This window comes from Cephus cinctus, unplaced genomic scaffold (genome assembly GCF_000341935.2).
Source record: "Cephus cinctus unplaced genomic scaffold, Ccin1 Ccin1_scaffold0709, whole genome shotgun sequence".
Classification (NCBI taxonomy): domain Eukaryota; kingdom Metazoa; phylum Arthropoda; class Insecta; order Hymenoptera; family Cephidae; genus Cephus; species Cephus cinctus.
In genome coordinates, this window is record NW_014333329.1 from 1,465,702 (window position 1) to 1,484,032 (window position 18,331).

At 38.7% G+C, this 18,331-nt stretch overlaps 2 protein-coding genes across 9 annotated transcripts in view; both read left to right on the forward strand.

Moving 5' to 3' along the window:
• LOC107270224 (homeotic protein antennapedia) overlaps nt 1–7,803 on the forward strand; it is a 109,592-nt gene extending 101,789 nt beyond the window's left edge. For all 8 annotated transcript variants that reach the window (XM_015745043.2, XM_015745042.2, XM_025087621.1 and 5 more), the window contains one exon: nt 1–7,803. The gene's annotated coding sequence lies outside the window, so the exon portion shown is untranslated.
• Nucleotides 4,903–10,415, forward strand: LOC112494723. The gene is made up of 3 exons (XM_025087635.1): nt 4,903–4,986; nt 8,418–8,583; nt 8,739–10,415. Exons 1-3 carry the CDS (start codon nt 4,903–4,905, stop codon nt 8,873–8,875), a joined length of 387 nt encoding a protein of 128 aa, XP_024943403.1. The 3' UTR covers nt 8,876–10,415.
• The last annotated feature ends 7,916 nt before the right edge of the window (nt 10,416–18,331 follow it).

Sequence of the window (18,331 nt, forward strand, 5' to 3'; positions counted from 1 at the left end):
GATGACCTCCAAAATGACCCCCACAGCAAGCAATGACGCTTATCTTGTCGTGTTAATGAAGTTGCTCGTACCAAATAAAAGAAGAGACGCAAAGGGATATAATGATAATGACGAAGGGACACAGGCTGAAGTGGACGCGAAGATGGCTTTACGGTTAAGGAGAGAGGATGAGTGTGTGGGATGCTGACGAAGAGGAAACGAAGGGTGGAGTGACAAAGAGAATGGGAAAACCGGTGAGACAAGACGGATGGGCTGAACGAGTCGGATTCGAAGAGTATGGGAATGCGCAATGCTACCGAAATAACATTTAAAAACAAGAATCATTTAAAATAATGAATAAATGAAAACTGGATCACATGCTAATCAGAACCGCGTTAACCTCTATTACGTTTAATCGAATATAATTTACTAAAGCCTATATAGAGATACGAGATATTACGTAACTTAATGCGACGTGTGCGTGTGGATCGAGTGAGTGCGGGTGCGTGCAAGAACTGCGTACGCATGATGGGAGTCCGAGTGTGTGCCTCGTGTGTGAATGTTACGTCAGACGTATAGCATGAGTGGCAGATACGATTGAGTGTTGAAATGAAAAGTGTGAGATGCGAATGTTGATGAGAAAATCGAAGGTACGAACTATGATGATGATGATGATGATCCGCGTAAAAGTTAGGAAGCGTTTTATTATTTATTATTCTCTTACGTCGTACATATGTAGAGCGTACGTAGCGTTTGCTAGTGTAGATAACGGTTATCTATTACGTCTCTATTAAACGACAGATAGACGGTTTAGTATTATAGAGATTGTTTAGATAGTTCTCTATTACCGCGGTGGCTCGGCGAGGGTATGCAGTTTTTCGCGACGTGCCAAGTGTGATCATAAGTTTTTAGTTTCCCTTTTTTTCTTCCTGGAAGAAAATAAATGAAGAAAATACCTTATAAGGGTTCGGGAGTAAAAACGGAAGTGGGATGGTCTCAATGTCCATGAACGGGAAGTACGTGAAATGGAAAATAATACGTTGCGATATTGTATGGAGAATTAAATTTAATAAAATTTTCAAAATTTCAATAGAACGTCCATAGGGTGGCGTATCGTGGTCGAGAATGGAACCAGTGATTGTATACGTGTGAAAACGAGAGAAAATTACTCGATGTTACCGGAAGTAAAAGATTTTATTTTTTATTTTTTTTTTCTACATGCAATCATCATACCCAGTGATACGGTGATATTATAACGATATTGGAGTCGATAAATCGATCGTGAAATATAATGAAGAAAAAAGGCAAGAAAAATTAATCGTATTACTCGTTCGCAGTGTGTATTTCCAAGACGGCGCCTTGGAAGTTTTTTTCGATGAGAATGGAAGAATTTTATTCGGTGAGAATGTATAAAGATTTGGATGAATGATTTAGGGAGGAGGCTTGTAAAATGATGGAAGTGCGTGCGGAATCCTCTGGCGGAGCAGCGATGAATTCATCTTGGCTATTCGCTTCTTGGAATTTTCATCTGAAAGGTCAGTCCTTTAAAAAGAATTAACAGGCAAGCATTACACATATAATTTTTTAAATTTAATTTCACAGACCTTATTGCCTGTTTTTGAATTAATTTCGTCTTTCACGAAAAATACTCCACTGTCACCTTACTGTTGCAATTCGATCCTGTTCCGCTTATAAGGACTTTAGCATACTTATGTTTGACCTCTGCATTTTGAATGCACCTGTACTCGTAGATATTTGCTTCTCAGTTTAAAAAGTTGCCAAGATCTTTTACTTCATTCTGCTCCGCGTACTCGAGGTCAAGTTACCATGTGACGTAATTGTGCACAAAGACGATTCGGATTATTGAGATCTGGAATCGGCCGGACACATCAAGCGCGGTCCCAATTCGGGTTCATTGACGAGAATTGCATGCATACCGGGTCGTCGAAAATGTTCGCATCAATTTGTCAGAAATTCAGTATCGTTTTGCAAAGCTAATCTGTTCACGAGGTAAAATTTTGAAAATTTTATACGATCGATCCTTTAGGTACCAGTTACCAGTTGCAAATCTCGTCAAATTAAATCCGGGCACGACAAGCTGGATCTTTTGACTCCGATAGTAAATTTAACCGTCCTAAAATTTCTCCCCCCAAAAAAAGCGTTTTCTTATTATTTAATGGAAATTTAAGAATTTCGACTATATAGTACCTATATGTATACTTGCGGTTCGTTGCAACGATTCTTACGATAAAATCACGCGTACGGTCGACGCGAAAAATGTATAGACACCCTTATGCACTGTACACGATTCGGGACTAAAATCATTAAACGCGATGATCAGTCATGGATTTGAATCCTTTATAAATAATTTTTTCCATTTCTTAACATTTTTCTTATTTTCTGTTTTTTTTTTTTCCTATTCAATACCCATTTCGTTTTCTCGTTGTCTAGTGTATGTATGCGAAGAAATCGTCAGCCCGGGAACCGACTGATCGATCGGAAATCGATTTTTAATCTTCGCATGTAAACCGATTGTATACATAATATTAATATAAATTACCGAAGATCGATTCGGTTCCCGTGGTAGCCGAGACGCGCCGCGGCGAATTCTGTGCTGTGTTGTAAAGTTAGTTCGACACTTAGTTTTATTATACACGATAACGATATACGTAAAAAAAAATATTATATTATAAATAGAACGATTATTCTATTTAAGAAAGAGGATTTACCGTGAACGCGTAGAGGGATGAGATTACGTCAGATATCCTGGGTGATGTATCCCCCAGCATCCCAATCCCAAAATTTCACTACCATTACAGAGCATCGATATCCCATCCCTTGCGCGAATCCACCTCTTCCGTACATCCCTATGAAAAAGTCTTTCGAAAACCCCAGAGCATCCCAGGTTGTGTAAAGAAGCATAGAACTGATATACGTAATACGTGGTCCAGCTCGTACGCGAAAGCGCGTCGTTCGAGAGCGACCGGCCTTTCATTTTCGAGAAATTTATTTATGTAATTTCAATGTTTTCAAGAGCGCAACGAAATGTCTTGTAAAACGAATGAAAAGAAAAAGAAAAAGATTATACGAACGAAGAGTCGATAAACCCCAGGGCCATCGTTAACTGCAGCCAGCGGATCCTCAAAAAATAAAAGTAGCTAAAATTATAAGAGAGGGGCAATATTCATAACCCCTAAACGCTGCATCTTACGTCAAATCTATTCGTGTATTCTCGTCACCGAATATTATGCAATAATATTCCCACGGTGATTGTTACCCGTTATCATATATTTCTTATCGTCCTAGCTTCACGTATTCTTTCTTCGCGTCTCACCTGCAGCTTGTGTAAATATATATCTTCATATGGTCCTTTAATGAAAATTTAAAAAAATCACTTTAGTCATATACCCCTGTAGTGTATAATCACGATGCTTATTTAATCGATTCGATCATAGGTTTATATACTATATATAGTATAACACACTATGTATAGTATAGATGCGTATAACCTATCTACTTGGAAGTTTCTTGAAAATCGATCCGCCGGGGTGTAAATTTTATAGTCATCGTCATCCCCTCGGTTCATCCTCCTACGATCCTGTGTTTGAGTCCCGAACTATACCTATACTTAGCGATAATACATACCTTCGCACCTTCTATATCCCTTGGTGGGTATTAATCGAGCATTAATCAACGATCTCGAGGGTGTATATGGGTCACACGAGCAGCGGTATATCGAGGCGCAGGGCGCGGCTCGCGAGACAAAAGGAAAATTTATCGCCTTCGTATAACGTACGACGTAGCTACGTTTTACGCCGTGCTCTATTCTTGCGTAATCACGTGGTCTTAAAAAAATGCACACCCCCACCCCCTTATATAGCACACTACCGGGGGCCCTTATCGAATCGATAAGAACGATTCGAAAGGAGATTTGTTCGTGAGACACGAGATTACGCAAGGATAAAGTAACGCTCTGTTAGGGTGGCGGGAAACCGGACGGGTTTTGAAATCGCAAGTAACGGAATTGACCCTCTAATAGTTACGCCCTGCGTTTTCCCTTTTCGCCGCGATTAATTTATATAGTATTTTTTAATTTTGTGCAATCCTTCACCTGCTAGAGGAAGTGACGAGAAACGCGTATTAATTGAATTTTTTTAATGAAATCGGTGATAGATAAATATGAAAATATAAAAAGCGTCAAAATTATGAATTTTAATTCCCCCTCCCCTATTTTCTTTTTTTTTCATGTAAATGAGAAAAATATTTTTGTTCTATGAAAAAAAGAATGTAGGCACCGTCGCGCTGCAGAGAACGATCGCCATGAGCACACCCAACGTACGTAATATGAAAAAAAGAAATTTTCTATCCGCTGGATATTAAATGATTACCTTATCATTATATAGATTATAAATGACGGTAACGAAGAATTCGTAGATTATAACGAAAAGGTATAAATGCAAATTATATATTTTATCTCTACTCGTAATTATGGCCGCGTAAAATGGTGAATACGGATATACGTAAATTAAAAGTACCGTGGATGTATGTAAAGTAGAGGTTAACCGTGAGAGATGAAAGAAAGGAGATGAGAGAAAAACGATTACGCGTACGTACGAGGTGTGTCACTAGGCTAGCCCTTTAAAAGATAAGCTAACGTCTAAAAATCTAAATCTTCAGGATTAAGGTATTAGGCTTAAGTATGCAGGCGTGTCGGTTGCAGCGGGCGGGGGCGATGGTGAATTACATAATTAAAAAAAAAAAAAATAATAAAAAAAAAGAATCTTAGTAAAGGAAATATAAAAGTACCATAAAAGACAGAAAGACAAAATAATTTTCAAAACGATACCGCTCGAATTTCGTTGGCGCTCAAAAATTTCATCTCAACGATAAGGACGCGCGCACGTGCTTATCTTAGAAGTTACAATGTGTTCCCAATGGAAAATGAAAGAACCTGTAGATCGACCTGTGGTTGGCGGATTAAATAGATGTGTGGGGGTTTGCGGTGATGTACATAATTTAATATTTTACTGGGGTAGCCCGCAAACGCCAGGCGGAATCCAATGGGAGACAATGCGCGTTGCGCCTATAGGGAAAGGGAATTAAAAAGAAAAAGAAATCACACGTATATAGCTATTGGCCTGTAATATTACTTAGTTACGTAGTATTTATTAATACCATGTTATCTCACAAAATGGACTTCTTTTGTTTTCACCTGAATGTCTAATAAATATTTTTTACAACGTACAACTGCGTGTAGCCATTTTACACGTGACCGAATTAATTTAGTACACTGTTTCACGTATGTCAATACGTCTATTAGTATACTCTCTCTTTCTCTTTGTTATTCTCTTTATATCTCTCTGTCTCTGTCTCTCCTATGCTTTATCTCTTATTGCCTTCCTTTGGATGCGAAGTTAAGAAATTTCTATTGCAATATAAAAAATTTACATTTTTATTTCAGTTTTATCCCTCCAAAACAGAATTCTGCGTTTGTGATTATTATATTTTTCGTGGATTCGAGACGTGCCCTGTATATTCCCTAAAATCCAAAAAATCGTATAAACTTAATGAATTATGAAAAGAGGTGAATATATTAAGTACTCGCTAAAGCCACGTCCTCGCTCGCGCAGACGCCGAAGAGTTCCTGGCCCTGCTGCTGCTCTCCCAGCAGGTGCCGTTAGTTGTGTATACCTATATATAACTAAATACCTAACATACGTAAAGAAATCCCCCGGCTAGTTACTTTCATACGTAAATAAACTCGGATTTACTTTTACTTACTTGTAACGTAATATTTATCATCGTGTATACGGGGTCAGCAACCTTCATTTTATATAACGCAGAGCATATTATAACAGAGCACTTTGGCATACCGCACTCTGATATATGGTGGGACCACGCACTGTCTCGTTTACCTCAATCATAGAAATGTTTTCAGTCGTGTATAGCTCAATGACCTATTTGCAGAGAAATCCGTTAGAATCATTTTTTTTAAATATATTTCGAATGAATTAATATTATCCGATAGAATCCTTTGAAATATATGGTGCAATTGATCAATACATCAGGCACGTGTTTGATTAATTGTATAGTGATTTATTACATTTAGATATTTGTCCGTCATTATAACGTATTGCGTGCGTAGTCTCCCCGTCAGGGTTCCACCTTATTAAGACTGATAAACCGGAAAAAAGTTCGCAGAGCGACGATCGTGACCGAAAGCAGCCAATTACGTAAACAAAAATTTAGAACGTGGAACAATTTTTGAAAAATCAACGTGTCACAGGAATCAAGGTGGAATAGTATTCGAGACATGGGTGCATATATTTTTTCTCACACTGTACATTTTTCTCGTTTCGTACTATTAGTATCTACCCTAGGAATCCTTACTGGCAATTTTATAAAATTATATTGTGTAAATTCCTAAATTAAATGAGTTGTATATCAGATTTAAAAAAAAAATCGAAAATCCCAATTGAACTATTTCACCTTAACTCGCAAAATTTACCCGATAACACCCCATCCCCTTCTAAAAAAAAAGATGAATCGCGAGTGACGATAACACTGATAATAGCGTGTTAACTCGAATGGACGAAGGTGATGTGCAAATAGTGAACGGCAGGGTCTCCTTTTTGATCTTATCGGCAGGGCAATGTGAAACGCGACGTCTGACGTCGCGGCGTCGAATCGCGAGCCGCGACTCTGTATACGATACCGCGTAGGTAAAGTAGGTACCTGTTTGCTAGAGAATAAACTTTACAAAGTAACAGTAGCAGAGTTCTATACTATTTATTACGATGTACTGTAAACGATAATTCCTGTAAATGCGACGTGGCGTCGGGGCGATTCGTATATAGAAAAAATAAAAAAATTAAAAAAAAATAAATTACTAATTAATCGACTGGTAACACGTTACGACCGCTATAGCGTAAGAGATGACAATATTTACATGAGCCGCGACGTCCTCGTACGCCATTGTTTCAAAGAATGGTAACTCACGTGTTTCCGTTAATTCTGAAAGGCCCTAATCTCTCTATACCATACACCGTTTACCATTTACTTTGTTCCCTTTTGTATTTTACTTCGTCCTCCCCTCGTGGTATTAGTTCGAGATCAAAAGGCACAGTGCCGACATTTTAATTTTCTCGAATCTAATTACGAGCACACTGGAGTTACCTATAGATGAACACGTGGACGCATTGCCCCGACCGATGGCACGTAAAGCCAATGGTCAATAGCCGTGCACAAATATAGATCCAATAGCGGATTTTACCCGTTCGAGGAAAATAGATACTTGCGCTATTCGTAACGAATAACCAAAAGTACGATTTTGAGAAATTTCTAAAATCGTGCAGGACGATAGGTAACTGGCACTACATACCGAACGATTATTAAGAAAAGAGGTATAAATAAATGAATGAATCTATATATATATATAAATATAAATATATATATATATACATAAAAACAAAAAAGGTATAAATACGAATATTATTACGATTATACGTATATAATTATTTTGTAGTGTCCCGCAGTATGTAAACTAAATGTATACATAAAGGACGACAACTATGATGACGACTCTGACGTATTTGTGACGTACGACGTTAATGACGACAACGCGAATGATGGTGATAACGATGTTTATTGTATTATGAGTATGACGATGGCGATGATGAATTACGATAATAGTATTATCTGCTATTATTTCGTCGAGTCTAAACCATATTGTATTATATAAGAGTCTGTCCATATTAATAATAATGATATTAATTATAATAACTGTGTTTGAAAACGAGAAATAAATTGTGGTTGAATATGATATCACGTGGTCGAAATTCATTAGGCGTAAAGGTTGTGTTAGGACTTTGCAAACTCGATGATTTATTATCACCGAAGTTTTATGGCTCGTGCCACAAGTGCTTTCTTCGCATGCTTTCAAATTTACAAGGTTATATAATTTCAAATTATTGTATCGGCGTCAGTATCAATTTTTTTTTTCAATTCAGATCTACACGTCTAATGATCAGGGTCTTGAGTTTACAAGAATTCTTTAAAATCGCTACAGTGTACACCCCTGGGATTCCAACCAAGGGGTGCCAGTACTTAGGGTTTGCATTCAGACGTATTGCGGCGGAAGGAACCATTGTATAATCCAAGATGGCCTCCACCTCGGAGAGGATTATTATTGGCTAATACGAGGCGAGAGGCTCCGCCTTGGCTCATGGCTCGTGACCGGATGATTTATTGGGTTTTCTGTCTGTTCGCCCCTGCAGCACCGAACGTACCGTGCCTACTTTCTAGCTATGCCTATTCCACGTTCGCTTTCGAAATTTTGACCGGATGCATCTGCAGCGTCTTTCGCATCTTTGAACGTCCTACGCCTATGTCTGTTTACAACTGTCGTCAAATTCTGATTTCGCTGATGCTGCCTGAAGGAAGTTCGCCGAGCAGTTTGGTCCAGCAGCAACGTTGGTCTGAATTATCTGCACCTGGTTCAATTGATCCTGACTTCAGCTGTTGCCTCTTATCCAACACTAGACCTAGGTCGGGAATTCATCCGGAGGCAGTTTTTTTATCATCTATGGATTTTGACCCAGGACGGTAAGACGACTTCGAATATTAAATCTTCAAGCATCTACTGTATGGATACCACGTGCGTATATATACAGAGAATACATCTCAGGTGAGTAGATCATTAAGCAGACCTGGTTTCGTGCCTGGCTCGTACGCTAATCCATGCGAGTGGACTGTTGCAGGTGCATCGAGCATATCCAGCAAGCAGATGGGTCACTTGTCTGAAGGTGCAAGAAGGCCGAAAGCTCCGTGGGATCCGTTCAAAAGAGGGAGATGGTGCATCTACGTGGATCCTGGAGATGGTTGGGATATACTCTGATGCTGGGAAGAACGAAGATGGGACCTGGTGGTAGAGGAGGAGCGGTGCCTGAGGAGTGGGAGGGTGCCGGTCAGAATTTATGGCCGCTTTATCACTTTACCGGCCTTCGCGCGTCTCCTTTGCCAGGGAGAACAGGGGAGAATGAGAGAGAGAGAGAGGAGAGAGAGAGAGAGAGAGAGAGAGAGCGCAAGCCAGAGCATGGGAGACAATGAAAGGAGCAGAAGAGCAGGATCTCATATTGAACTTTGGCACTCATCTGGCTGCACTTGTGATGCGGTGAGCTTGCGTAACTTTCATGTTTACACGTATACGCCCTACATGTGACTATAGACACTCTGAATATATCCACCCTTAGATAGTCGTTTAGATTAAACTGTTGACCAACAATTATATCAGAAATTATTATAATTATTTAGACACATCGAGCCACCAGTCTTTGATATGTTCAGATAGTACTGAGGGTCAAGGGTCACAGATAAAATAGATGCATGTTAATGCTAATAGTCCCTTTAAAATTTATGTCTTTATAGAGTAGATGCATGCTAACTACTTTTCACAAATTGCTACCGTATGTCTGAATGGCTACTAGGATTCAAGGGTAGGTCTTCAATCCGCCCCATGAACCACGATGGACCTCATAAAATTTACGTCACTACCTGCCACCAAGAGGAGACTGCACGCGCCGCAACACATAAAGTAACCCCCATTAACAGACCATAAATTCCGTCCCGCGTTGCGTTATGCCCACCGATGTTATGTATGAGCGCCGTTAGTGTTAATAGAGTGTTAACCGCCTCTACGCTGCTCGATTCCGTTCAAGTAGCCATGTTAGGGTGGGACAAGATACTACGACTCGTTCACCATAGGATTCTGCGTGTAGAGCGTGCCGCGACTAGTGGCTGCGTTATGCTATTTTGCATAGAAAATGCATCAATTTTCGGCGGCTTCCCCGTAACCCCTTCTATGGTCCATGGATGCAAACCCCTCGACTGCTTTGTATAATGTAATTCATATCGAAGGTAATTGAATGTGTACCTACTGCAGCTACCCTGTACAAATTAAACACCCTGTATGGTTTGTCGATGACGCGATCGTGTTATATACTCCATATTTTCCGATAATTAAACGCGATCAATTATAGTGCGGAGTTATTGACACGTTGAGTTTCTCGGTTCTATGATTATATATTTTACAATCTGTTAAAATATAGTGTGGAACTTTTTTAATGAATTTTATACATTTTATTAATTATGAATAACATTTTTGTCTTTTGATTATTTTTTAAAGATTTAATTATATTAATTAGGACTTATAAGGGGAAACAAGATGAATTCGATAGTATAAATTATTATGCATAATATATAATATTAATAATAAATGGTATCAGAAAATTTATACAAATTGGATGAAATATTAACAGCTAGATTAATTATTTGGTTATTAGTTAATTAGCAGATATCGAAAAAAATATATATAATTGATTGTACCGTTCGATTCAGTCGAACATTAAAGTATTAAATTATTAATTGTTTCACATAATTATGTGTAGGCCTCAAGCTAGTGAGTTTTATTAAAATATTTTTATCCTTTTCTTACTAACACATTTTATTTACTATGTTCAATAAATACTTAAAAAAATTTTTTAATTCAAATAAAATTATATATACAAAATATCCAATATTTAAATTAAACCAACAACAGATTCTCCTGTCTCGAAAAAATGCTCAAAATATTCACCAATATTGGCTTGCATTTCGGCTGGATAATTTCATACGACTATACAGGCCGCAGGGATACATAACGTTGAACGGGACATAAATCAATAATATCGCAGGCCCCTCGTTCGTTTCCAACCCCTGAGCCACCGTTGGGTACCCCGAATACCGTCTCTCCGCCGTAAACCACCGCGCGACGCCGGCGTCTCTCTCGCAATCAATGTTCACGTCTCCGACGTCGGAAATTTTATGCATGCCATGTCATTCCTAGAACATCCCCACTTCCGAAGGAAATGCCAATAGAACATATATATTTATATCTAAGCAAAAGTTACCCCATGGATAAGCCTTTTAAAATTGATTTGCAGATGCACACTATAAAACCAGTGTACGAAAATGTTCACAAACGGACACGTTTAGAATGTACATAGATATACGTTGGCACAAGTACAAAAGCTTCGCACCCCGAGAATAAGTCGAGTCGTTAGCTATAGTTTCCATTTAGCAGGGGGACGTTGGGTAGTAGCAACAAACAAAGGCTAAACGCAAAGGCTTGTAGCGTATAGAAGCACAGAGAGTAACTAAGCACTCCTGCAATTAGCCGGATGTCCCGATGACACTTGGCAAGTATCTCTAGGGACAGCCAGTGGAGCAGTATAACGTATACCTATATCTATATAGGTATCTAGAACGTGTAGTTTCCTAGGGAGTTTTGTTAGTCTCTACTTCAAGGGTGGCAGCAGGTAGTACGTAATATCCACCACCTACTGGCTTCACGTTCTCCCTAGTAATTTTGTACCTTTGTCCCTCTTTCTGTGTGGAGGATCCATACGTAGCTGTCTATCTCTCGCGTCCCCCCTCCAGCTCACCCACTCATTCTAGCGCAGACTTTCTCTCCTGAGGATTTCCTCTCTCTTCCGTCTCGGGGGTCGCGTGGTCCAGCGCAAAATGTTAAATAATAAAAACTTATTCGATTTATGCTCTTGGAATGGCTGCAAGGGGGATTTCAAGGGAAAATTGAAAAGTGGACCTATTCGCACGGGATGCTGTGAAGGGTCGATGGATGGTGACGTGGATACAGAGTCCTAGGTGGCATCTAGCTGGTATCACGGACACTGATAAATGTCTCACGTGTGACGACAGACACTGAAATGTATCGGGTGGTTGATTGTTTTTGATTTTTCAAATTTTTGAAATTTATCACGGGTGTCGTTCGATTTTGAATTAATATACATTTTTTGTTTTATAATCAAAAATTTGATTTTTTGAAATCTGCGGTACTACGTCCAAGTTCAGTGCTCTTATGCTTCATGGTCATGGGGTAGAACTTGTTGTTGGGGATGTTCTAGTTCTGTAGTGGATTTAGTTCGAACGATCGAGAATCTTTTGAAAAGTGGCGCCGTTTCGGCAGACCGGCGGCCATGAGATTCTCGAGGCCGTGACACCAGCAGGAGGATGATGGTTCCATCGAGTAGGTAGTGCCTAGACGGAGCTCCACCCAGCACTTAGTTCACGTCGTGACTGCGGCCCGGGGCACGCCGTTTCCAGGGTACGGACCGCCCCTGCCGTCCTAGCCCGGTATTCCCATTCGCTGGCCCATATCTCATCGGGACCATCGCATTAGCCTAATCTACCCAAAAAATGCGGCCATTGATGTGCACCTCGAAATTACGGCGAGGTGCTGCCACCGCCGCGGTCAAATCGTGAACTAATTCTGTCATTTCATATTGATTTTTTAACGTATCCGGACGCACTTCCGTGCACGATCGCGATTTCACTTCTAAATCTCGAGGAATTGCAGGTTTGTCCTTATTTTATAGTTCGTGTAACGTCATTGTTGAGCATTCTTCATAATTCTTATATCAATAAACAACACAGTACACGGTAACACCATATTTCAATTACATATAGTCCCTGTTACAAGTTCATGATACGTCACGATTTTCAAATCTACAAAACTTTTCATTTTTTAGTATAAAATTCAAAATCGTACTGTTTTCTACTTGAATCAAGTAAAAGTATAAGAATTCCATTCTTCGTCAAACCTTTTTCGTCGCTTCACTTCGTCGCTAGTCATTCGTACTTGATTTGTGCCTGAAGTAAAGAAAATAACGTAGAAGAACAGCCGCGAATTCTTAGTATCGAATCATTTGTCGTAAATGGTGGCCGTTGCTATTTTCTCTCTTGTCGTGGTTGCTTGAACGTTCATCAGGCATACCAACGATTCCATCGGTAAACCTGCAATTATTGCAACGACCGGTAGCCGCTACGCTCGTTATCTATTGTATACCGCAAGCCAGGACGATCAACAGCGAAGAGGAGAGGATCAGGATCTCGGTAAGTAGCTATTCAAAAATTGCATGTGACGGTAAATGATATTTGAATGAATTATGATTTTCAATACACCTGCGCAATTCTTATCGGTATTGTTGTATTGGATAAATGCAAGAAATTCTTAAAAATTGATTCCATTTATTATCTAACATGTTTACATTGAAAATATCTGAAGCTAAAAAAATAAATCTGTTAAAATCTGTTAAATTCTATAAAGTCTTGATATATTGATAAGCAGCGTGTTTTGGACCAGACTTCTTTTATTTATATAAATCATTTTCTTTGGATTTAGTTATACTTATGGGTATGTGTCATAAGTGAAACTAACCATAAATATTGCGGAAAGTGTGCATAAACATCGTCTGTATGATCTATCGCCATAGTAGATATGCTGTAATGTCGTGGTAAGGATTACGTTAAAATATCCGTGAAAACGTAAATTCTCATTTTCGCAGCGAAAACGAAAAGGAATGCAGCGTAGAAAAGCAGGAAAATAGGTTGCATGAAGTTTTGTAGAAAGTCAGTCACCTATAAGGAAAATGTCAGTACAAAAGAATGCAGACGGGAAAGCAAAGTCCTGGTGGTGCATAGAAGGAGCCGTCGGCGACGGAGGTCGAATATTGCGACATTTTGAGAACGCCATAAATTGCTCCAGTTTTCAAAGAAACTCAAAACCCGTGAATATGGCTTGGTACACGTGTACCCGCGTGAGACAATGCAAATTTTACTTGTGTGGAAACACTGTAGGTATTGTTACCAATGTGCGTAAAACTTGCAGAATGGTCGCTGGCTGTGGGTAACACGTGAACAAGATTGAGGGTATTCAAAAAATGAAATTCTTGAAAAATTTCAAGAATCATATAGCAAATTATCATAACATAAAGTGCATATTTATTACGCAGGGTGCATTTGACGACTCAATTCAGAGAAAAGTGAAATGCACTTGCTTTGACGAACAATGCAAATTCTCCTGTTACGTTCAACTATATTTCGTACTTTTACTACATCCGAGAAAGGTTACCATGTGCAAGGTCACTGCTTAGAATTCCTATGCACATGCACTTACGTTCTTGCACCCGCTTGCACTCGTGGAGTCACTGTGCAATGCATAACAACTCCATTATAATGGATAGGATCTCGCGCAACAAAGTGTATGCGTAATATTTATATCCCGTGTTTAAAACAGAAATCTGTAGTGAATGCACATCTTTGTGCAATTTAAATAATTTATTTATATAAATACAGTCCGTCCCATTCGATAAATTTAAATTCAATTGGATATAAATACACGGAAAAATATTATATCGCGATAAGGGTGGTAATTTTCATAGGGGTTGAAAGGTAAGTCCAAGAAAATGTTTCGTGAAGTTATTTTTTATATTTTTTTCTAAAAAATGTGACTTCTACATTAGTCCAGCATTAATTCGTAATGATGCATTTTTGACAAGTGTGCACAGCCTGGGACTGTGATTAATGATTGTTTAATGACTACTTAGACAGTTTGACTGTCGGCTAGCGGCCAAAACAATTCAATCATGCGCGTATTGAGTTCATGAGGTTCAATATTTCTATTACATTGACTTTTGTTTGAAGCCAATGTTTTATTAAACACGGATCAGTATCTCGTTTGATGAGAACTGGCTTTTTTATTTGATATATGCGCAGTTATTATTACAAGAATGAAAAGCTCTGTATGAATGAAAAATGTATAGCTGCTCCTGACGGCATCATGATTAATGATACTTTAATGTCTACTTAGGCAGACTTGTAGTTCGCTACTAGCCAAAACAATATAATTACATGAACATAGGAGGAAATGGGAGCGTAGTCAAATATACACACATTAGAACATTGATTAGACATCTCTTAATGAATATCGCCTTATTTATTATCTATCTATCATTTGTTAGAAAATATTTATCAAATACGTACAGACGATGAAAAAGTTTTGAATCATATTCCTTACTCCCTAATATCTTTTTTATCAGTGACTACATTTTTATTTTAGATCTAGTTAACTAGAAACGCAATTAAATATAAAATATATTTATTTTCTAAAAATATCAGACAAATTTTATTTTTGTACCTATTATTTCTGCCGTGATTAACTTTCAAATTACGTGATAGTACTAATTGGTATCAAACTGAAAATTTGACAGTTAATTGCAACAATTTGAAAACTAACTAGTAGTAAAATCTTGGTATTCAAAAATCAAGGAAAATAGATATTTCTTAAAATCGTTGTTTATCGATACAATGTAAATGTGTATGAATAACGATTACGCATCCGGTAGGTACCCACGCTTTCTTAATGAACACACCATAAATCTGCTTCATAATCAGTTGCGGTAGGTTGCGCGTACGATACGTAATAAGATAGTACCGATAATTTACAGTGAGCTTCAACCACTATTTCGAACCTTGAATTTTACGAGTGTCAACACATTAATCAGTTCATTGAGAAAGTTCATCGTCCCTGCCTCTCATAATATACAGATCTTAGACGGTACTACGTATTACGTACATAAATATTAAGTGGTCACTTTCAATACCATGACGTCGTCCCGAAGACATTCGTAATTCACACTGTTATTAAGGTCCGTTCACAACTGCAGTAAAGTGTAATTAAATCGAAAATAGAATGTAAAGTAAAACAAGGGCAGATAGCTGTACTCAAATTGCACGCATCGTACGATCCACTTGAAACTGCACATTTTGAAAATGTGCCACGTAATGTAATCGCCATACCGTTAACTATCTTCTCAGTATCGTATCTTATAATTTTCCACATACCAGCAGGTGTACCTATACCCAAATAAATCTAGAACGATCAAAAGCTCCTGATACGAATATCCATTGTGGATTACTGACGCAATATTTTTACGAAAGAAAAAAGGTCGAAGCCTTTAATGAAGATAAAAAAAATTAATAAATTAAGAACGAAACGCAAGCTCGAATCGATCCATTTTCTCATGAGCACAGTCCAATTATCTTACCAGCAGACTGTACCTATACAGTGTACGTTATAACGTTGAGACTCGCATCTGCTGCTGTTTTTTTACTCCTTTCTTTCTAGTTTTTGTATCCCTTTTTCAACCATACTCTGTTTAGTTTATTTCAGTATAGATGGGTCCTTCCAAAACCTTCCTATACTTACACGCTAGTATCTCGCTCTCCCACACCGTGGATTTAATTTTATCCGGATTAACGTGGTGCGCGGGATAACACCCGGTATGTACCTACTGGCAGCAGGATTCTGTTGTTTGTTGTTTCGCACCCAGCAACACAGCATCTTTGATCCTACCGTGAGAGTAACCTCCCATGACGGTTAACACGAGAGCACATGCATTTCTTCCCTGTACTGGTCCAGCGTGTCTCATAGGGATGACAGCGAGCATAGCCATCAGTAGATGGAACTTGGTACAGTCTGTCAAATATACTAGAACGGTACCGATCATGGTGCAGGAGATAGTTAAATCTTCTTGTTAATCCTTGCGGTTCGTGAGATTGGTCCATTACACAATTCCCAGCATCCCAGACAAGTGGCATTGTCATGATGGCTTGATAAAATCTTTCAACTGTCTACAGAGGGATTGGATGACAATTCTTGACGTTTAGTGTCACTTTTCGAGAAATAAGATTTTATGGGAATAAAATGGCGTCTAGAGAGACTTTATAGGGCGAGGAGTGGAGCTTACGTGAGTTCCTTTGGAAAGTCCGGAGACAAACAGTGGAAAAATTCGATTCGAGGCGCTCGAGCCTTGGCATCATGGTGTCTATCTGCTTGAGATAGGGGGACTGCTGTGTGCACCAGGGCCGTGCCAAGGCGATATCCATAGGGTGTGCCTTCTAGAGGGTGAGGCAGGCAGAGACGGGTGATCAATCAACCGGAGCCTTGCTGCCACGCTCGCGGCCCTCATATCAGCCGTAACACAGAGTAAACATTTTTTACTTTGCCACGTTATTAATATTACTTGCGCGCCTGCTTGGTCCATCTACTCTTACCCGGTATTAGCTTTTTTCTCTGGATTACCTAGTTCGATTGGAATAAGTTGATTAGAATTTTATTGTAGTACCCGACCGGAAGTGCTGGCTGAAACGAACGGAGACTTCGGTACTTATACATGGGTATTACTTGCACTTGGTACCATCTCAAGATATTGCATTGAATTTTCGTTTTATTTCAATAAATTTATAATACGAGTATTTCTATAATTACGTATTTAAGTGTTTACGTATTTAAGAATTGTGCTTCCTGATAGGTATTCCCTTATTTAGGTAAATTTACTCATTAATTGTACAGTACAATATCAAAAAAATTCACCGACGTCTCAGTAACGGTAGATATTATTTTTGCCTAGTGTGATCCATCCGTTCTTGTGCTCTTGCAGATATATTAGTGCAAAACTTTAAAGTGTTGCGGAGGCGCGTTGAGTCTATTTAATTTCTATACTCAGAAAATGTTGTTCCAATTAATTTTCTTAAAAACTCTTCGTTCGCTGTTACATAAAGTTTAATTTATCCCCGAGACTCGGCTTCGTACTCTAAGAATTAAAAATCAATCCTATTACGTACATACGTTCATCTACAAAATTCATCTGTATCTCAATACGTGTTAAAACATATATAAATAAATTTTTTTTCATAACACGTTACATCTCGAAACTTATCGATGCTGCCAAGCGTGACGTTAACCCTGAACAATTTTAATTGCTCCAATTACACTGCCGATGCAAAACTTCTCAGCTAATTTTTTTTTAATTCGCACGCGAATCCCAAGCGCATCTAAATTATCATCCTTGGTGAGCCTTTGTTATGCCTATGATTTTAAACTAGCAACATTGTAGCTTTAGCTATGGTAATAAAAATTAATAATTACTAGTTCATACAGTTCGTGCCACTAGTAGGCAAAATATTATTAGCTAGTATAGACTGTGTTATATACAATATAAACTATACTGTAGTACAGTAGAAAGGACAGAATGGCAAGGACGGAACGGGGAGAGAGTAGCTATACAGAGCAGGCATTATGCAAACGACGCGACAATTAGACCGTGGTCTTCCACTGGTTATTTAGTATTTAATATAATTTACCCTGCGTCGGATACACGTAATGGCTATCCTCAGAAATTTCATATGCAGGCCTCAAGTGAAACCAGGAAAACCGGCGCCAGAGGCGCTTCATACTATACCGATGTCGACGTACCGCTACCTCCATAGCCAAGACAGTCGCCATCGTCGAGGAAATAAAGTCGACGAACTTCAAACAGTCATCCATTTTCCTGAGGTAGTAAGAAATAGGTTTTTTTTTCTGATCGTTAGTTTCAATCGTGTTCTGACAATAAGTAGGCATATTCACAAGAGTACTTGACGTGAAAGAGCAAACTATTCCAAAATTCCATTATTA